We start from the raw sequence: 22,088 nt of genomic DNA on the forward strand, positions 1-22,088 counted from the left end.
TCCCCCCTCCCCCCAATCTCTTTCTCAAAAAATAAAAACAAACACAAATCCCTTTTCACTTTGTGTGTAGTATGTGTCTTCCTCAATCTTGGGTCCTCTTAGGCTTGGGAATTTGAGGGTTCTGTGCAGTATCTTAGGACAGAATGGTCTGATGTTGTTCCTGGGATCTCTTGAAGCCACTCCCTTGTCTTAAGAGTCATTGCTCATTGAATTAAAGGCTTTTCCTAAAGTCAATCCAGGCTGTTCTCAGACCAATCTGAGAACAGCCTGGTCTTTCTAGACCTTGAGTCTTGGGTGGCTTGTCTATCTCTGAGCAATTGGTGTTTTCAACCTCTGATATTGCTCCCAAAGCCATTCAGAGCTGTGTTCATGTACTGATCCGTATGGTCCTGTGACTTGGATATTATGATGCCTGATAGGACTTCCCATGTTGTGGGGAGGCTGGTTGTAGTTGACAGAAACTGTTCCCTTGTGGAGGTCTTTTGTGATCAGCACTGTCCTTCCTTGTGTTAGTCTATCTGGGTGGGAGCTTGCTGGCTCATTTGTGCTTCTAGGCATTCATGTGCTGCCGTTAGTTTCTTTAACTAGTAGAAATGGATCATGTTCAGCTCAGGTGCTGCCCAGTTTTCATGTTCTTGATCTGTTGTTGGATGTCTACCACTGTTATTGTGAATGGTTCCTTTTGTGGGAGATTGCTGTGATCTGCTTTCAGGTCCTGCAGCCACTTTGACTGGTATTATGTGTCTTCTCTTTCTCCCATATATTCTGCTGGTACTGTTCAGTTTCTGCTATTGGTGACTTTGCTGTTACTGTGTTGTTGTACTGCAGTTGGAAGTACACTTTGGATGGTTCTTTGGAGATCAGGGCATTTATCTTATTGGCCTCTGCTTCTCTAGTTTATCTCCTTAGTTCGGTAGCCAGTGCTATGAGTCTTTGTTTAGCAGTCTCTAGGACTTTACGTGGAGTCAGTTCCTTATATTTTTTCAGTAGGTGAGACTATATCCTTAATTTCCACACCCTTCTGTAGTTCTACAAGTTGAGTAATTAATCTCCGAGTTGCTTTAATTTTAGCCTTTAACCTCATTTTCCAGGGACGTTATGTACTGTTGTTCTTGATCGTATAGCCAAGCATCTCTAGGGTTACAGCAGCAATAGTGTATACCAGTTCATTGGTTTGAGTTACAGTGGGGCTGTTTTGGCATTTTCTAGCATACAGTCTGATGGTGCTTCTCCCCTGAGTTTTGGAAATCAGTTTTGAGTATTGGCTGTAGCTACCGTAGTTTGTCTGGGAACTTATACCTCAAAAGGCAGCTGTGTTTTGTAATAAAGGGAGAGGCAGTGATGTTGGCTGCATAACATGTGGCTGCTCATGTGGTTATTGTTCTAGGTTAGTGATGGCGAACCTATGGCACGCAGGCCACAGGTGGCACACGGAGCCATTTGTCAGGGCACACGAGGCGCTGCCCTTTCAGCTGGCCAGTGCGCATGCGTACGCTAGCCAGCTGAGTTCACCCTTTTTTAAAGCCATTTTTTGCCCTCCCAGGCTCCAGAGGCTTTATAGGAGCCTGGGGAGGGTGAAAAGAGCCCTCCGGTGGCTTCATAAGCTTCCCTGAAGCCTCCGGAGCGCAAAAAATGGCCCTACAGGAAACCGGAAGTTCAGGAACAGACTTCCTGTTTGCTTGGAGGATCATTTTGACTGCTCTGGATTCTTCAGGAAAGCCTCTTGAAGGTTCCTGAAGCCTTCGGAGCGCTTAAAACGACCCTCCGAGCAAACCGGAAGTGACTTCCTGTTTGCTGGACTGCTTCGGAGGCTTCAGGGAAGCCTCCTGAAGGTCCCTGAAGCCTCCGGAGGCCTTCCAGGGGGGGCGGGGGAGACTGTTTTCACCCTCCCCATGCTCCTATAAAGCCTCTGGAGCCTGGGGAGGGCGAAAAAAGCATGCAAAAATGGGGGGGGGTTCACGCCTGTAGTGCACGCATGCACATTGGGGGTTGCGCATTGCATTATGGGTGCGGCACGCCTGCACACGACCCCCCTGCGCTCCCCCCACTTATAGCACACGAGCAAAAAAAGGTTCACCATCGCTGTTCTAGGTCATCTTGAGTCCAGTATGTAATGTATGGTTGGTCTATCTCAAATTGTGAATGCAGCTTGTTCTTCACTATTTTGAAGTTTTGGTTAACTAGCTGTCTCTCCATCAGTGTGTTTGTAGGTCTTCCATCGTTCTATAGTTCCCTCATATGTTTCATATATCCCCTCTCCCATTAGGTTTACTATTGTGGTATCATTCTATCAAATCCAAGTTTTCTTTAGTCTAGTCCAGTGGTCGGCAAGCCGCGGCTCGCGAGCCACACGCGGCTCTTTACACATTTTAATGCGGCTCTTCTGTGTGCCGGGCGCCCGCTCCCCTCTCTCCTCTCGGGCACTTCAAAACAAGCGCCCCTTTCCCTTTTTTCTTTTCGACCCACAATGATTAGGGAGGATCCTGAAGTCGGGCGGGGACGAGAAGCGAGGAGGCAGAAAAAGAAACGGAGGCTAAGGAGCTTCCCCCCCGCCCCCTCCCTCCCAGCAAAAATCTAACTAATTTGCTCGGCTAATTAGGTGATCCGCTAATTTGCTACTGCCCGCCCGGCTCCCCGGTTAGATTTTTGCTGGGAGGGGGCGGGGGGAAGCTCTTTAGCCTCCGTTTCTTTTTCTGCCTCCTCGCTTCTCGTCCCCACCCGACTTCAGGATCCTCCCTAATCATTGTGGGTCGAAAAGAAAAAAGGGAAAGGGACGCTTAAAGGTTCAAACAGTAGAGCAAACGCTTCAGAGGCAACAGTTTTCACGGGGAATTAGAACAGAGAGCCCTGGAATTTCGCTGCCCACCCGGTCAGACCTTGTTTTCCTCGCATGATTGGCTAATTTGCTACTGCCCGCCCGGCTCCCCGGTTAGATTTTTGCTGGGAGGGGGCGGGGGGGAAGCTCCTTAGCCTCCGTTTCTTTTTCTGCCTCCTCGCTTCTCGTCCCCACCCGACTTCAGGATCCTCCCTAATCATTGTGGGTCGAAAAGAAAAAAGGGAAAGGGACGCTTAAAGGTTCAAACAGTAGAGCAAACGCTTCAGAGGCAACAGTTTTCACGGGGAATTAGAACAGAGAGCCCTGGAATTTCGCTGCCCACCCGGTCAGACCTTGTTTTCCTCGCATGATTGGCTAATTTGCTACTGCCCGGCTCCCCGGTTAGATTTTTGCTGGGGGGGGGGAGCTCCTTGGCCTCCGTCTCTTTTTCTCCCTTCTCGCTTCTTGGGGCTCCACCAATGGGGGAGCAAGGCCCAGCACCAGGCTTCGGGCTAACACAGGGGTCTGCAAAGTTGGCTGTTTTAAGACTGGTGGACTTCAATTCTCAGAATTCTGGGAGTTGAAGTCCACCAGTCTTAAGAGCCAATTTTGCAGATCCCTGGGCTAATATGATTGATGCCCTTGGTGGACTTCAATTCTCAGAATTCTGGGAGTTGAAGTCCACAAGTCTTCAAGCTGTCAGGTTTGAAGACCCCTGGTTTTTTTTTTTTTTCTAAAGAGTTAGGGGTGCAAGGATCTTGTAACTTGACAGCTTTAAGACTTGCGTGCTTCAAATGCCAGAGTTTATTGAAACTAAAAACAGTGTACCATCCTATGTATTTTCGGTTTTAAAAATGTGGCTCTCAAAATAAATTTCAATTGTGGTTTTGGCGAGATTTGGCTCAGTTGTAAAAAAAGGTTGCCCACCACTCGTCTAGTCCATGTATGGTTTATTTCAGTAGCCCTCTAATTGTCAGATTGTCCTATTTTCCAAATGTCTGATGCAGACCTTGTTAATCTGGTGACTGAGATGACATCATTCTCTTAGTTCAAGTCACTCTCATATTTGAAGTAGGCAGGCAAAGTAAGTAGCACCCAGGATTTGAACCTCAGTCTCCTGCATCAAAAACTGGTGCTCTTACCACTACACTGTGCAGCTGATGTGGTGTGTATGTTGTATGCATACCCATCCAGCTCCCCTTTAGATTTGAAAACAGATACAAAGCCACATGTTTTCTGTGCTCTGACTATAATAAATTTTTATTACTCTTTATCTTATCTGGGTCCTTGACCAAATGGTTATGAAAATTTTTAAAACCCTTTAAAAATAAATTGCTTTACTTCTGGGAAAACAGATTATTTGGAGATAAATATATGCCTGTAATTCATCCACTCTTTTAAATTGGTCTAAAAATAAGTCTTTATTTCATCTTCTTAGAGATGTGAACTTTATGTCAAGTGTTTAATTCTTAAGACCTATTTTTTTTTTTAAAAAGAAAATACTGCTTCTAGTACAAATGATTGCATTTGGGTTTGAAGAAAAAACTCTGCAGGAAAATAATGCCTTTTTTCACGATTGTCATTTTTTGTATATTGGAGCAATGAAGAAGTTTTCAGTTATTGATTAAGACTGACATTGGAAATATTACATGTGTTCAACAGATTCTCTTTTTCTCTCCGTTCAGTTTTTCTCCCTTCCCTTTTACCTTTGCTTTTGAGCATGTTTTACCACTGATATGTTGGTCTCTTCTGTACTCAGAATTGTTTCCTAGATTAATATTTGCTCTAAGGTGAATTGTATTTGTCATTTTCTGAAACCACGTTTAGAGCACCAACTTCAGACCAACTGCCAAGCATCTTAGTCACTGGTTTTGGTCTCAAAAAATAAGGATCTTCATCTCTCAGAGAGAAAAAATGTTTTCCCTTAAGCAACAATCTGTAGCAGAGGTGGTATTCAGCAGGTTCTGACCAGTTCTGGAGAACCGGTAGCAGAAATTTTGAGTAGTTTGGAGAACCGGTAAATACCACCTCTGACTGGCCCCGCCACCATCTATTCTCCTCCTCCTGAGTCCCAGCTGATTGTGAGGAAATGGATATTTTACAGTATCCTTCCCCTGCCACATCCATGATGCCATGCCCATGAAGCCACACCCACAGAACGGTAGTAAAAATTTTTGAATACCATCACTCATTTGTAGTACATATTGGAACGAAACAGATGGAAATATGGTTATGAGTTAAAACATCTACTTAAATATATAAAGTTATACAGAAAAATGGAATGTGGATTTGAATATGATGGTATTCAAACTAGGCCTCAGCAGGTCCTAAGGTGGGTTCAGACTTTATAGTCTTATAAATGCTGACCATCAAAAGTTAAAACAGAGAATAAAGTGTGTGTGTATGTGGGGGGGGGGGGGGGCTCTTGGCTATTTATGTATCATTTTTCACAAGGTTTGGAGGTTGCCAAACCGGGAAGTTTGTAGTTAAAACTCAGTGTATGAAAATGCAGATCAAGCAGGTCCGCTTTCAATTTAAACTTAGTTTATTTGCCTAGGGAGTAGTGAATCTGGTATGTATTTTTCTGCTTTTCGTTATGTTTTCTTCACATTCTGTTTCTTAATCTTTCTTTTCCTTTTTTTCCAGTTTTTGAAATTGAGACTTTATTCAACGATGATGAATGTTGGCATCTTGCTGTTCAATTTCATCTAGAATGTGCTTACACATTTTTGAATTATTATGAGTATAAAAAAGCCAAAGAACATTTCCTTGCAGCTAAAGACATAACTAAGTTACAGATTGAGTTGACAGGTATGTTCTTTTCCAAGTTCTTGAATATTAATCTTTAACCCTAACTGTGTCTGCATCACTTGACAGTTTAAAAAAGAAAAAATGGCAAAATACTGAAGAGGGCAACAGTCTCTGTGATACTTTTGGTGTGCCTCTGAGAAATTATCTTTATTAAAATTCTAGATTAATTTCAACAATTTACTAAAATTGAAGTAAAATTCTGAAAATCTGTAGAAGGCTGAAATCTTTTATACACGCAGAGGGATTTTTTATTGCCCCATGTGCTCTCTCAAATCTGTCTTGGAAACACTGGAGTAAATTTTGTGGCTATGTGGGTTCTGTAATAGGAAATGGCATTTCTCCATCCCTCCTTTGAACTGTATTGATTTGCTAAATTTGCATCTATCCTTCACCAAAAGATAGGCCAATACACCAATTAACAGCAATAAAACGCAAATAAAATAAAAATAAAATAGGCACAAGCCTTGCAAAAACTAATAATAACAATTTATAGCAATAAATTTGCATATAGTTTCTTGACTCACGATCTAATTTAAATGTGTTTAAATGTTGTTGAGGTGAAAGTTGTTAAAAGACAGCTAACTGACCTCTTGACAAGGAAAGTCTTTCCTTGAATCTCTGTCTCAGATGTTTGCCGAACCTTAAAGCTGAATAGATTCACTTAAGAGAGACTGAATAGAATCTCATTCAGGAAAAGTAAGTGTTTTTAGATCTCTGTACCACCTGTTTAATCATCCTGTGTAATCGAATGGAAGGCAGAGAAAGCAGAAAATCCAGTTTACATTTATAGAAGCTTCTGCTGAATCCAGGCTCCTTTCATTAATGGAAGGGAACCATCCAGCCCTTTGTTAGAGTGTAACAAACATAATTTCATATATGGTATTGTGACTTCAAAGTTGCAAATTTGCTAACTTTCCCCAACTCTCTTTGCTTGAACCCAGTATCTATTATGAAAATTCCAGCGCTATAATAAAATACACCTATACAGAATCTGTTCTTGGTATTTTTCCCAAAGGTTAATGAGTTTTGTGAAGTCCCCATAACCCAATTTATGCCATTTATCTTCATTGACATGCAAGACAAATACCCTGTCATAAGAGCAATATAATGTGCATTGCATATTTCTAGTAGGCCTGGAGAAGAGGAATGCTTCCTTTTGTGAAAAACACCATTCGAATAATAATCCAGACACTTATCTGCAGTCTGTAGCCCCCAAAACCCTCAAAAAACAAATTAAATCTTAGAAACCAAATTGAACATAGCAAGATTATGCCTCCTATGTCACACCTAAGTTGCTACTCATTATGCTGACAATGTTGTATGCTCTAGTGTGACAGTTTTGAAAAGTACATAATTTGGGTACATAATTGTGTGCATTGCATCTGGCCATTGACAGCCATTCTGCACTTTATGACTGCCTGATGCAGAAGGAAAACAGCATTAAGGATAATAGCCAAAGAGTTTCTTTTACAGAAAACTCAAAAAGAATATGCACATTTCTCTAAGATGCAGTCCACAGGGTAGAAAAGATGGAGAATGGAAAGGATTAGCATGCACAAGAGAAACTATGACAACATGCTACCAATACATCTCATTAACCAGAAGATAGGGTTGGAAGGCTAGAGGTGTGAATTCAGTCTCAGGGGAACAAATAAGTGTTTTCCCTTCACCTATGCAAGTGCTGAGATTTGAATCCTCATTTGAAGAGCTCTCCATATTTTCCAGTAGAGTAGAGGGAGGGGTCACATGAGGGTTTTGTCACAGCCTGATTGGTCCATTAGACTGAGGGAAATTCTTCAATCTTCCTTCTTTCCCATTGGCTCCCAGTTTCCTCTCAGTCTTTTGGTCCAAGCACTGTATTTTTGGCTCCTAGGTAGGAAAAGTTTGTTTTAAAAATTTAATCAGATCTTACTAACTCAATTCGGTTGTAATTGGATATTTTAAATTCTAAATTCAGAGGCTGTGGCCCAGGAGACAGTATCCCTGTCCGGGCGGTTGGGGAGGGCCCTGGGGGGCAATCTTCCTCCCCCTCCGCGGGCCAAGAGTCCTAACCAGTCCCCGGGTGTGCGGGGGTGTCGGCCTCAAAGGCAGCCTTGGGGCTCGCAGGGCCACATCTAAAATAGCCTGCAGGCGGTGCGGAAGCGCACGAAGAGCCTGTTCTTGCCGCCCGCATTTGAATCGCCGCTGAGTCAGCCGCGCCGCTCCCAGCCGTTAAAGGGACCGCGGCAGCAAGCTGGAATGAAAGGAGTCTCTGTGAGGCATGGGCTCAGATAAGCAAATCTTCACACTAAAAAACAAACTAATTGTCTCCTGCACACACCACTCACCTTTTGCTCCTATTTATTTCCTATGGGAGTGGCCATTCAGCATCCACTTGTGCCTTTACTCCCAAGTTGACCTCTGTTCCTGAATTGTTCCCTTCTCCTGACAGCTCTGTGCATGCGCACATCGGGAACAGGCTCCAGCTGTTCTTATGCCCTACTTATCTCTGACTCCAAAGGTAGCTGATAACTGTCAACTATCAGACAGCCCTGGCCACATCTCTTCCTCCTATGCAGAGCCCTTGTTAAAGCCTTCCCCAGGGTCCAGAACTGGCCCATGTTCCTCCCCAACCTCTTCACTGTCCGAGTCTGCCGCCAGCTCTGGTGGGCCACAACAACCTGATCTTCCTCCTGCATTGCATACAGCCTGTCCCATCAGGCATTTTTGACAGGGCTATCCTTGTTTATGACTCCAACTAAATGAATTCCATTCTCTTCTAACAGAGTTCAATTTTAAAGCTATCTGGAAGAAGAATAGCTTTAGCTGTACTGAAATAATCACATTCTAGTAGATTACAATGTATTAATATAGAGCCCAGGCACAGGAAGTAATTGTCCCATAGTACTTTGTCTTGTTCAGGGCCTATTTGGAATAGTTTGGTTCTGGATATTACAATCTATAAAGAATATAGACAAACCGGAATACATTCAGGGGAAGATGATTAAGTAGGTGAGCAGGGCTGAAAACAAAGTCCTGTGAGAAACAAAAAAGACGGGTGTCTTTAGCCTGCAGAAGAGAAGATTAAGGGGAGATGTGACATGGAAACAGTTGGCATGTAATGGAGGAGCTGGACTTGTTCTCTGCCACAACCAGAACAAATAGACTAAAGATGGATGGATTTAGGTTGGATATAGTGGAAGGGGGTGCCTTATGAAATGGCATGTTCCCCCTTTACTGGAGGTCTTTAAAGAGAGGCAGAAAATTTGAAATATTTTAGCTGATTTTACACTAGGAAATTGGACTTGATCTCTGAGGTCCCTTCCAGTTTAATGATTCTGTGAAAATAGTTTTTTCAACCAGTCACTACCAACAAAATAGCAAAGTTGGTTTAGCAAAGTGCCTGGAATTCTCAAACTTGCATAGACATGTAGAGAGGTTCTTATTTTCTGGCACCTTTTCTAACTTACCTTGAGTATGAAATTACATCTGGAGGCATTTTGAGATGTGATTGGCTCCAGTATAAACGAGCTAATGTATTATAGAAATAAGTAGTTTTTAATATAACACATCTGTAGACGATCACATGAAATCTATCTTCTTTTGTTTATAGTGGGAAAAGCAGATAATTTTGCATAGACATTACTCTTTTACATTGCATTTATTATGGTTATTTCTGATATCCCCATGAAATATTTTCTTCTTCTAATATATCTACTGGTGATTTGTTGATATTTTAAAAAGCTTATTTGCTGAGCCTGAAGCTAAATAAGATCGATGTGCCTTTATTCCCAGAAGTTTTTCCAGTGTGTTTAAACTATAAAATTGAACCATATGTCATGAATGTTGATATTTGTGGAACAATCGCAATAGTTGAATTTTAAGATATAGTGATTTTGATAGTACTGGAATGTGTTTTATCTTTAGATACCCATTAATAAATAGAAGTAATGCTCTGTAGGGATTCTCTAACTCTTTAGTCTGTAGGCATATTTGGAATGTTGAGAGTTTATTGTCAGTATTCTCATAAAAAGCTGCAAGAGGATGGAGAGAAAACATCTATTTAGTGGCATAGAATAGTCTCCTATTACACAGGGAGGAGGGGAGGGGGGAGGGAGAGAAAGAACACCTGCTGAAGATTCTAGGTGTTTTGCTAATAGAAACTCAACACATTTCAGTAAATAATTTTTGGATGTATACAGTAATGTTCTTTCCTGGAAAGTGGAAAAGCATAGATGTCCAGATTATAGATATCGTAATTTCATGAAAGGATCACTGTGGCCAGGCAACAGACAAAAAGCAATGTTCCAAAAGTTATAGTCTACACCAGTCAGCTGCTTTGAAAGTTGCCTTATGAGCCAACTACTTAAAACAATGGAAATCTGAAATGAGATGGTGTGGTCATGCGAGGTCCAAATTATTCCTTCCAAATCATTTGTATTTAGGAGCAGAAACCTGTTTTGTTAGTTATCATCATACCTTGAATCCTGGGGCATAAAACACCCAGACATTGATATTCTTAATTGCAACAAATATTTAATTTAGATTGAGGCAGTTTATTCAAAAAGTCATTTTTCTGCTGGGCTTCTGTTTTTATGGTATTTTTTCTGTCAGAACTGGAGCTTCTCCAACACAAAAAGCTATATACAATTTTTTTTGAGCAAAATACTCCCTATCTTCTGAAAGTGCCTCATTATTGATTTGACTCTTTATTCTATGACAATGAATAAAACTAATGATATATTAACTGAAATATTTTTTTCTGTCTCTGTGTGTATGCCATTCTTTTGCTGATTAAAAGGCTCTAAGAGCCAATGTTTTGTCTGGCTAGATGATATGCAGGCTTCCTTTTATCTTTTCCTATGATTTGTGGGATTAAACATTCTGTAATACATTACATATGGTTGAATGTGAGCAGCTGACCTCTATACACACAGTTCAACCATATTTTATTCATCTACTAATTGTTACTGTTCTAATCCTACCATTTCTCAATGAATTTAAGGTAGTACACAGGGTTAAGGCCTCTCAATTTTATCATCATAGCAACCCTGAGAGGTAGAATCATCTAAGAGTTAGAGCCTTGGCTCTTGACAGGGATCTTTGTGGCCAAATGGAGATTTGAACCAAAGATTCCCCATCCCATTATGAACTATCTAGACCACAATATATATCATGCCTTATTAGAGTTTATTTAGTGAAGTTAATGTACATCTAAAAACTGGTCTAGCTTTCCATGCATAACTTCCTTTTTTAACAGTTTTAATCTGAAACCCCCAAAAAGGTAAATAGTCTTTATGCATTTTTGATTTGTTTAAATATGTCTTGAATAAGTTACAAGGGTATTCATCTTAATGTAATGTCATCACCTACTGTATGAATGTTGTGCTAGAAAAGTAAGTCTTAGGAATTATGTATCTTAATTTGAGGAGCATGTGGTACCATCTGTACTTTAAATTATTTAGAGTGTTGATTTCGGATGACAATTTATGCAAAATTTCTTGGCAATGTTCTAAAATGAATTACATATTAAAACTGTAGACAGTGGGAAGCTAAAGTTAATCTGTGAAGATCTCAATATCCTACACCAACTGTGTTTATAAAAGCAGCCCTTAGTTTTTAATGTTCTACAAGATTTCAAAGATTTTCCTTGAAGTTGGCCAATTGGTATTTTGAGTCAGCATGGGATAAACTGTGACATTATATAAATGCTCTGTATTTTTTCTAACATTTGGTATAATACAATGGGGATTTCTTCCCAGGATACTTAAAGGAAAGGATGTTCTACAGAACTGCAGTAGGCAGAGGAAAGGGTTTACACTTTTTTCTCCTTCTGATGTAATTTTTATAATTATTATGCCCGAGATGGATCTCTGGAAATAATAAATGTTTAAAATGATTTGGCTCTAAAACTAGAGTTGGTGAGTCTTCAGTCAATGACTTTAAAGGCAAATATTTGTTCCTTGAACAGTATTCTTTGTCTTTAGACTCCGAGACACATAGATTCATTTTTAAACTCTTTCTATTTTTTCTTCTTTGTTTCTTTTCTTCTTGCTTTACCATTATAGCACTGTTTCCTTTGATTTCAGAACCAAGAATGTGGTTAGTGTGGAATATTTTAACATTTTCATATTCTATTCTGATTGGAATGACTCATATTAAATCTTAACATGGACTGCTTTGATTATGGTTATTCAAGTAAACTAGGGCTAGAGAAGCTTTGGATTACCACAGTTAGTAAACCTAGAGTATAAGGGCTATTGTACTAAAGTACATTGTAACCCCCAACTGTGGAATCTCAAATTTATGTTTTTAGATAGAATGCATTGTGGATTATCCATATTATTAAAATATACCATCAAAAATTAAATAAAATTGTACTTTAAATCTGGATCAAGGATCTATACATTTTTATTCAAAATAATAGAAAATTGAAATATTAATTGTGGTGGTGGTATCCTGATTAAGGAAATTAAATGGGATATGTCATTATTAGATTATTTGATGTAACATAGTGGTTAAACTGCTTGACATAGAAGGTGTATGCAGTAGCATTCAACCAACAACCCGATTAAAAGGGACAAAAGAGTTTTTACAATTTGGGTGTTAAACAAGCTTTGTTAGTGTAAATATTTTAAAAGTTTGTTTTAAATCTGTACTTAAAAGAATTCAAATGGAAGTAGTAATATTTACAATTTAAGGGTTTTGTGGTGCAATAATTAGCCCCAAGATTTATTCTTTACTATGGAGTTCAATTTTGGCAGAACTATTATTATTGTAATATTAATTTATAAGCTTTGCTCCCACTAAGCAATTTTTTCTTTCCTTATTTGAAGTTGAATTGCCAAACTTGGTATTATTTCCAGCTGCTACCAGTATTTTAGGGACGTGTGGTTGGGACCAAGGAACTGTTGATGTTGCTTTTAAGTTCCCAAGACCGAGAATTTTAAAATAGCTTCATTGCTGAACGTTATTGGAAGAATTCTAGCCGCTGAATGTGCAAAGAGAGATGAAATTTGGCTCATCAGGATTTGAAAATGAACGTGTTCAGCTTTTTATCCATATTTCAGCCTGAGCAAATTGCTTGCACAGCTTTTTAATTTGAACGAAATGTTGCAAGCAACAGCAGCATTTACAACAAGTCAGTCCATTTTATCTCACATTTTGCTTTTTGTTTTTTTAATCAGAATTTTGATCCCTGGTGATTTTAAACCAATTAGACCTGTATCTTTTGTGTTGTTGTTTTTTAATGTTAATCACTACTTTTCAGATCAATTCAAAAACTGGAAGAGGACAAGATAATGCTACAGATATCAGAGAGAGAGAGAATGGGAAACATGATAAAAGCAACACCCTACTGTTAGTAAATCTGCTTTAAGGCACAAAAATGTAGCAGCAGTTACAACCCTGGACAGATAATCTGTGATCAAAAGCTGGTCAACTGGGCACCAGAAAAGCAGCTGTAGGGTATTCTCCAGCAAAAAGATGCCATACTGGGGCTATACTGCTCGCTCCTGACATGTTATACATGTGGAGACAAGGCAGGGAGAGACTGACTCCCCAGATGCTTCTCTATGCATAATAGACTCCAGTGGAAGGAAGCAGACGTGTGGATTGCCCAATCCAATCTTAAACCATAGAGCAGTGATGGCGAACCTATGGCACGCGTGCCACAAGTGGCACGCGGAGCCATTTGTCAGGGCACGCGAGGCACTGCCCTGTCAGCTGGTCAGCACGCATGCACGCGCTGGCCAGCTGAGTTCACCTTTTTAAAAGCTATTTTTCGCCTTCCCCAGGCTCCAGAGGCTTTATAGGAGCCTGGGGAGGGCGAAAAGAGCCTCCCCCGACCCCCCGGAGGCTTCAGGGACCATCCCTGAAGCCTTCAGAGCGCTTAAAACCACCCTCCGAGCAAACCAGAAGTGACTTCCGGATTGCTCGGAGGGTCGTTTTAAGCGTTCCGAAGGCTTCAGGGACCATCCGGAGGCTTCCCTGACACCTTCGGAGCGCTTAAAATGACCCTCCGAGCAACCCGGAAGTCACTTCCGGTTTGCTCGGAGGGTGGTTTTAAGCGCTCTGAAGGCTTCAGAGACGGTCCCTGAAGCCTCCGGGCGGTCGGGGGAGGCTCTTTTCGCCCTCCCCAGGCTCCTATAAAGCCCCTGGATCCTGGGGAGGGCGAAAAAAGCATGTAAAAATGGGGGGGTCGTGCGTTGTGCGCACATGCGCACTGGGGGGGCGCGCGTTGCATTATGGGTGCGGCACGCCTGCAATCAACCCCCCTGCGCTCCCCCCACTTGTGGCACGCGAGCCAAAAAAGGTTCGCCATCACTGCCATAGAGTTTCTCATGGGGCCATAACTTTGCCATAACTCTGCCTGCAATTCAAGTTTATCAAATATTTTTTATCTTTAAAAACTAATAAATTGAAGCAGTTAACATAAAAAAGGAATACAATATTTTTAATTATGGTAATTTTAGACTCAGTTTGGTAGATTATTGGAAACTAAGTACATATTTTTTTCTGATAAATTGTTATCATTGCTTGGGGAAATGTCACTGAAAAAATAACACAACAGCAACAGCGTTTTGCCACTACTTCAGTGCTGTGCATTTCTTCTTAAAAACATAAAAAAGTATATATGCTTTTAATCTTCAGTTATTTTACTTAACCATGCTGGTAAAATCATGAAATACAGAGCACAGTCTATTAATATATTTTATACCAGATTTTATGATTTCTTATATCATCATTATCATCATCATCATCCACATATCCTGGAACTCAAAATGGTTTAAGTTATTTTCAGCTCAGTTATTACTTTACAATGTAAGTTTCTGGTAGCATTAACATGTCCTAAAATTAAGATGTGCATTATTGTCTTTAACAAGTTGGAAAAAGTAAAGTTCTTTGATCAGAAGCCTTCAGAGAACACCCATATAATTCTGCGTGCATAAAAAGCATATCTCAAATCCATATATTCTGTACTCGTGATGAATTTCTATTTTGTTGTAATGTTTTTTGCAGGTGCTCTGGGAAAAAGAACAAGATTTCAGGAAAAATTTGTAGCCCAACTAATACTAGATGTTCAGAGGAAAGATAACATTGTCCTTCCTTACCGAGAACTTAGTCCAGCACCTACTCCGCTAGAAGATTTAACTAAGGTATTTAAATCAAACAAAAGTACTATCTTTTGGAAGGGTCTGCCTTTGTGTGGATTGTCATTTGTTTTGTGAGTTATTTGTACTCCTATTTGTTTTCCCCATCCTTTAATTATCTATTACTTAATTGCCTATGAAATTAAGTCTGTAATGCACCTGGAAATAAGTATGAATGTGTTTGCATCCCCCTCCCCCGAAAATTCTAAGTGATTTACATGTCATTAAAATGAACAGTTAAATCAACAATCATATCAGGCACTTTATCAGGCACCTTGAATCAACCTCCATTCAAGTAAGACCCCAGTCAAGATTTCCTTTCAATACAGATTTCGACTTCAGAAGAATTGTATTCATCTTCAAGGAACTTTTTATTCTTTAGCCACAGCCCTGGTGTTCTGTCAGCTCTCCTAGTTCTTGCTTAAATCATCTTCAACACAGTTGCTGTTGTGCTAGCCAAGAGAATCCTTCTCTGTGGCTTAGTCAAGAGGAGAATTTATATTCCTGGCAAAGCTAAAATCAAATGCTGCTGTTCAAGATATTTTTTATGTTATTACTGCAACTTCCAAACAGATGAACAACTTTAGATGTAATTTATCACTTGTGTATATTTCCCCACAGAATTATGCTTTAGATGATGACACCGTACTAAATGAAATAAAATTTGAAGAATCTCATCAGAACCAGATGCCTGACCTCTGTGCAGAAGAACTTGCTGTAATCCTTGGCATTTGGTAAGATGATAAACTTGGTTCTATCATTGTCAGTGCCCAGTCATAGCCAGGCTGCTTTTAAGAAAAGGCTAAAAACACACATCAAAGTAACATCTCTATTGGGCAAGCAAACACAGTGTATCAGCTTTTGAATTCTCTAAAACCTCTTAAATTAAGTGATGATAAATGATATAAAAATGTTGGGTACGTCCATGTGTGTGGTTTGAGGGAAGTAGCTGATGTCGGAGGAATTGAAAACACTAACTTATGTTGCTGCTCTGCATCCAGAATTATTAGAATAAGGAATACATAATGGCCTATTTTTGAAGAGACAGATAGGAGGTTCAGTTCTTTAATTATCAGGTGTAAAAGATAATATTTTGAGAGTTGGCACATATTTTGTCAATGTAGTCTTGTGCACAAGTTATTGTGGTAAGAGCAATGAAACTTAGGTTCAAGTCTACCTTCTCTATGGATGTTTTACTGGGTGACTTTGTTTCTAATGTGGGAAAAATGGGAGTGCTATCTATCCTACCTTGAGTTTCTGGAGGAAAGGCAAGATAGCAAGAACAAAACTAAACATATAAATTACTTTTGGTAGCTTTGTTATATGTTTTGAGCCTCTAAATAACCATCTGCAAGGATTGTATGCTTAGTACTAGTGCGTGCGCGCGCATACACACATGCGTGTGCGCACACACACTTTCCTAAATGCTTAGCTGAATAGAACTGAATGTTTGGAATTTCAGAAAGCTACATGAATAAAAAGTCGACCGGACGTTCTCCAGCTGAATAGACGTGGGGGGGTGTTAGCTCTCAAGAGCCTCACATGAACTCTGTCTGACAAACCTATTCCGAGATCATTTTGGATCATAATCCCCCTGGAGGAGGGGCGAAGAAAGGGCAGTGTCTCATCAGGCCCAGGGGGAGGCAACAGATCCCTCGCAGTTGGAGATTTGCCCTCTGAATCCGAGCAAGGGCGGCAGCATGGCAACATGGCTGCACAAGAAGCTAGCTTCCAGCCAAAGCAACTGAACAGGAGTGTGAGGACGAGATGAAAGACCAGTAAGAAGATTCATCTAACCCACAGTCATAAATCAAAACTTGGAAAAGGCAAAGAATTTTGAGAGTACAAATAATATTAATAGACAGATCTGGATTTTGGCAAAAGGAAAGAAAGAAAGGGAAAATGGAGGATTGAAACACTAGCCCCCCCAAAAAGCCATATGTTTGAAACAATTCAGACAAAAAGGGAGAAAGCAGAGAAGTGACAAACCCACTCAAATACAAATTCTAAATTTGGTTTTGGATTTGAAATAGAAACCAAACATTCCGAGGTGATTTACTTCATCCGAATTTCTTCCAACTAATATATCTTAAGCAACTCCAATTAATGAGAGATGGAATGCAACAAGGGAGAAAAATCAAGAAAACAGTATTTTCTCACCAATAGCTGATAACCTAATTTTGCCTTTACGGGAAGTTTTAATCAACCAACTGCCATAAATCAGAACTTGGAAAAGCAGAAGGTGAAGAGAAAAATACCCAAGTTTGGCTGTATGCAAGTTTGTTGCAATTAATATATTTTGAGCAACTATAATCAACGAGAGGCGGAAGGTAGCAAGGGAAAAAATAATAACAAAATCAAGAACTGGGAAAATACGATGTTTTTTTCTTTTTCTTTTCTGCAAAAGATCAATGTGACTCCAGCTTCTCTTCCGTTTTCACATTAGTTGAATTAGCTAAATTTAAGGTGGTTCCAGAACTTCGAAATGTGATCTGTATAACTAACTGCAATTTTAGAACTGGACATTAAGGAACAACAAAAGACCAAGATGGCTCCCGTCACTCTTCTCCACAGCAGCTGTATTAGATAAATTTAAGGTGGACTAGAACTCTGAAATAAGAACTGTATAATTAACTGTAACTTTGGAACTGGACATGATGGAAAGGTGGGAATTTGAAGAACTACGTGAAATTATAAAAAATATACATAAACCATTAAAATCAAGCCTAAATAGAATTCTGAATTCAGAGAAGCAGGTATTTAAAGAAGAAGGGAAGGAAGAAGGGAGGAGGGATAATGAAGGGGTGGAAACGGTGGAAAATAAAAAGCAGACAAAAAATTACATTGGGTTTGGCAGTGGTACAGGGAAAATTGAAAAGGAGGGATGTGACCCAACAAAAGGAAATAAAAAGCAGACAAAAGATGTTTTGGAGGGTGACAGTGGCATAATGAAAACTGAAGAAGGAGGTTACGCCCCAACAAATGGAAATATAAAGGATTTCTTTGACAGTGGCTTGGGGAAAATTGAAGAGGGTGGACGTGTCAAAACAAAGAAAAGGGAGAAGACAGGAATAGAGAAGTGGGACAAAAGGAAAAAATCAGACAACTAGAAATTGTTATATAGGAAAATATAAAGCTGAGATAAGGGGTTAACTCCTAAATATGACAATAAAATTGAGTTGCTAACTTATTGAATATGATAATGGAAAGATAATTAAATAAAGGTTAAAATATATGGAATATGGACAAATATGAAACTGATATGGGGAGATTGTAAAGCAGAGGTTTGTGATTCACTTTTATACATGATAATTAAACTGAGTTGCTAATTGATTGAATATGACAATGGAAGGACAATGAAGTATGGGTTAAAATATGCGAAATATGGACATATATAGAACTTCTAAGTTGATGAACAAAGTGAGATGTGTACCGCTTGTTATTCTATATAATAGATTAAGGGAATTGTAATGAACATTGAACAGTAAGGATTGTTATTTATAGACAATTAAGGGTAATCTAAACCAAGATATGGAAAATGGAGAGGGAACATGAAATATACTTACAATGGGAAACTATTGAGATTTAAAGACAGAATCACAAAGTGGGGGCATGTAAGAATGCATAATTATATAAATATAATGATGAGAATAGCTGGGAATTGTAACCAGGTCTACATCTTGGCCAAAACTAGGCTGGGGTGGGGGTGGGGTTTAAAAGCACAATGACTATATATGTATACTTTTTTTCCTTTTTAAAAAAAAGGAGGAGGAAGATATATGTTAAAATTAAATATGTATATTGAAAAGGAATTATAAATACCATCAACATAAAATGGAGCTTGCTCAGAAGCTGAAATACATCAAATAAATGAGATGAAGAGTGTGAAGTATGTAGAGGAGAGAGGTAAGGGAAGAAGAGAGGGATAGGAGAGAGGGCGAGGGGGGGAAGAGGAGGAGAGAAAGAAGGAGTGGAGTGGAAAGGGGAGAGAGGAGAAGGAGAGAGGAAGGGGAAGTAGAGAAGGACAACAGAGGGAAGAAAGGAGTAAGGAGGGGGAGGAGAGGGAGAAGAAAGTGATGGATAAAGTACAAATATGGTGTAGGGATAGCAGAAGAGCCAATAATTGGTTTGGGAGTTGATGGTAAGACGAACTGATGTAAACATTTAATAATACAATACGATGTTGAGTATGTAATAGTATACATGCGTGGTTATATGTTATGAATCCCAGTAAGGGTATGGCTAGCTGATGAGAGCTAATTAGCTCGAAATAGATCTATACTAGTCTCCCTTTATTTATTTATCAGTACAAATACAACACACACACACACACACACACACACACACACATATATATATACACACACACACATACACACACACACACACATACATACATGTATATGTATATGAATGTACACACACACACACACATATAAAGCTACATGAATAAAAATGTATTCTTTTTTTTTACAGTATAGACTTTCAGAAAAACAATCCTGTCCATAAACTTACAGAAGAGGAGCTGCTTGCTTTTACATCAGTAAGTAACTGACCAGTTTTTTTACTTCTAAAAATGTTTTCATGTGTTTATTGAATGGATCACATGTTGATTTGCTTGCTGTTTCTCAGAGAAGGAGCTTCTATGTACATGGAGAATATTATATAGATAGAAGCAGAGACCTACCTAATCCATTTTCTGATTCTTATCCAGGTACAAATAGAAAGTCCATAAACAGGACATAAGTTTGCTATCTCCCTTCCATTCATATTTTCTAGCAATTAATAATAAGAAGTTAATATTAAGAAGTTAAGAGGCTTTCATTCTTGATAGCCTTATTTTGTATAAATTTGTCTTGCTCCCATTTTGGGCCCAGGAAAACTTACAGTAACATACTCCACATGTCTTATAATCTGTATAGACATTTGATTGATTTGATTTATCCTAAACTTGCCATATAATGGCAAGGGAGGAGGAAGCTTCCGGCGATGGCAGTCGCCTCTTGAAGCTCCAGAATACCACGGAGCTCAGCGATGGGCGAAAAGGTTATTTCCGACCCTCATTTCCATCTGAGGGTCGGAAGTCAGTTAGCATGACCACCCTGGCCCATTTTCGACCCATTTGGGTCCGCTAGGGTGAATCAGAAGACTGGAGGGAAGGACAAAGAGCGAATGATCTGTGGAATGGGGGAGAGAGACCGGCATCGGAAATGGCGGCATGTGTGGAAATGGCAACGTTCGGAGCATTTTGGAGCGTTGTGGAGCGTTTTGGAGAGAGTGCTTAGAAAGAGGAATTGCGAGGAGAGGCTGGAAGGAAAGAGGCTGAGGCTGGAAAGAGGCTGGTGAGCTGGACGTTTGTGACTGCGTTTTGGAGTGTTTTGGAACGTGAGGCTCGAAGGGAAGAGGCTGAACGTGAGGCTGGAGGCTGGAGCGTTTTGGAACGTGAGGCTGGAGGCTGGAGGCTGGAGCGTTTTGGAACGTGAGGCTGGAGGCTGGAGCGTTTTGGAACGTGAGGCTGGAAGGGAAGAGGCTGTCCCGCTGGTGAGGAAAGAGGTTGTGAGCTGGAAATGGCGACGTTTGTGACAGCCTTTTGGAGTGTTTTGGAACGTTTTGCAGAGAGCGACAGGAAGGAAGAAGGTGAGAACGGCTGGAAGGAGGAATGTGAGATTGGAAGGAAAGAGACTGGTGAATGGGTGAACCGAGAGGATTGGAAGGAGCGAGCTGGTGAGCTGAGAGTTTTGGAAGGAGAGAAGGAGAGACTGGAAGGAAAGCGAGGAAAATGGAGAGAGAGGAAAAAGAAGGAGTTGGAAGGACACTGGAAGGTGAGAGGCTGGTTTCAACAGCAGCCGCTGAAAGAGCTGTCATGGATGCCAGTAACATCACTAGGACATTGGGACTATTTGGATTATACCCTAGACCATCTCTCCTCCACCCAGACCACCATTTGGTCATCTAAGAACTCTTCCCCCCCCTCTTTTTTCTATGACTGACCACTTACCATCTATAACATTTTGACCCCATCGTGTTTTTTAAGATTCTAAGATTAAGATTATTTATTCGAGGTTTGACTTGCTCCGCCTGCGGGAGACCCCCCCTCTCGCAGGCATGGCCCTTGACGCTTGCAAGGGCCCGCCTTGATGACGGGTTTATAGACCCCGAGAGGTGGAAGAAACGGAGGCTCAGGGGGTTTTTAGTTAAATGTTTTTTAAAATCTTTTAGGGGTTTAGGGGTTGGGGGGTGGGTGGGTCAGATCAGGAGCGATGACAGAGCCAGGTCACCAGGTGGGGTCACGAGCAGAAGGAGCGGAGAGGAGGAGGGGGGAGAGGATATCATTCCTATACAGGGCTCTTTGATTCCAACAGTCGTAGGGAGGGGCAGATACGAGGACAGATTAACAACTCGCAGTCGGTTGGGAGACCGTGGGTGCTGGTTACACCCGGTCGCTTGTACCAACCCCCGCGTTCTAGGTGGTCAGGATCTGCAGGCCCAGGGCCTGAGGCTGTTGTTATGCAATGCGAGGTCCGTTGACAATAAGGCCCCCCTCATTCATGATCTAATTTTGGAGGGGGAGCCGGACCTCGCGGGAATAACGGAAACCTGGTTGGGCCACGAGGGAGGTTTACCCCTCGTGGAAATGTGCCCACCAGGTTACCAAGCATTTCACCAGCCCCGGGCCCTGGGAAGGGGCGGTGGGGTAGCAGTGATTATCCGGGAGGACTTAGAGCCGAGGGAGTCCACTGTGCCACAGACGTCCGGATGTGAATCCCTTGTTGTGAAATGGGGCCCTGGGAGGCAGTTGGGCCTGCTGATAGTATACCTGGCTCCCCGCCATACATCAGCGACCCTGCCTGAGCTCCTCGAGCTGATCGCATCAGTGGCGGTTGAGACCCCCAAACTTCTAGTGATGGGGGATTTTAACCTGCCATCGGTGGGAGAAGCATCAGAGGGGGTTCAGGAGTTCATGGCTTCCATGATAGCCATGGACCTGACTCAAATGATTCAGGGCCCGACACACGAGGGAGGTCACACCTTGGACCTTGTTTTTGTCTCTGGCCAGTGGTTGAGTGATCTGGGAGGAGTGAATTTAACCATCACTCCTCTGTCATGGTCAGATCACTCACTCCTCCGACTTGACTTCCCTGGTGCTACCCCTCGCTGCGGGGAGGCGGAACCGGAAAACACTAGATGGTTCCGCCCCAGGCGCCTGATGGAACCAGATAGGTTCCAGACGGAGCTTGGGCCACCTCCTGCAGCCCTGACCCGCCCTCGGGTAGAGGACCTGGTGGCTGCGTGGAATAATGCGACTACCGGGGCCTTGAACCGGGTGGCGC

The 22,088-nt window shown here is 41.1% G+C and overlaps 1 protein-coding gene across 1 annotated transcript in view; it reads left to right on the forward strand.

Annotated features, from left to right (window-relative positions):
* Positions 1–22,088, forward strand: part of TTC27 (tetratricopeptide repeat domain 27) — a gene marked incomplete at its 5' end in the record, with an annotated part of 133,596 nt that overhangs the window by 34,383 nt on the left and 77,125 nt on the right. Inside the window, 4 exons of the mRNA XM_081940443.1 lie at positions 5,462–5,626; positions 14,627–14,763; positions 15,379–15,491; positions 19,234–19,300. Of these exons, the coding sequence (XP_081796569.1) occupies positions 5,462–5,626; positions 14,627–14,763; positions 15,379–15,491; positions 19,234–19,300 (482 nt within the window). The remainder of the gene's footprint in view (positions 1–5,461; positions 5,627–14,626; positions 14,764–15,378; positions 15,492–19,233; positions 19,301–22,088) is intronic.

This window comes from Natrix helvetica (genome assembly GCF_964273705.1).
Source record: "Natrix helvetica genome assembly, chromosome: 2".
Taxonomy (NCBI): domain Eukaryota; kingdom Metazoa; phylum Chordata; class Lepidosauria; order Squamata; family Natricidae; genus Natrix; species Natrix helvetica.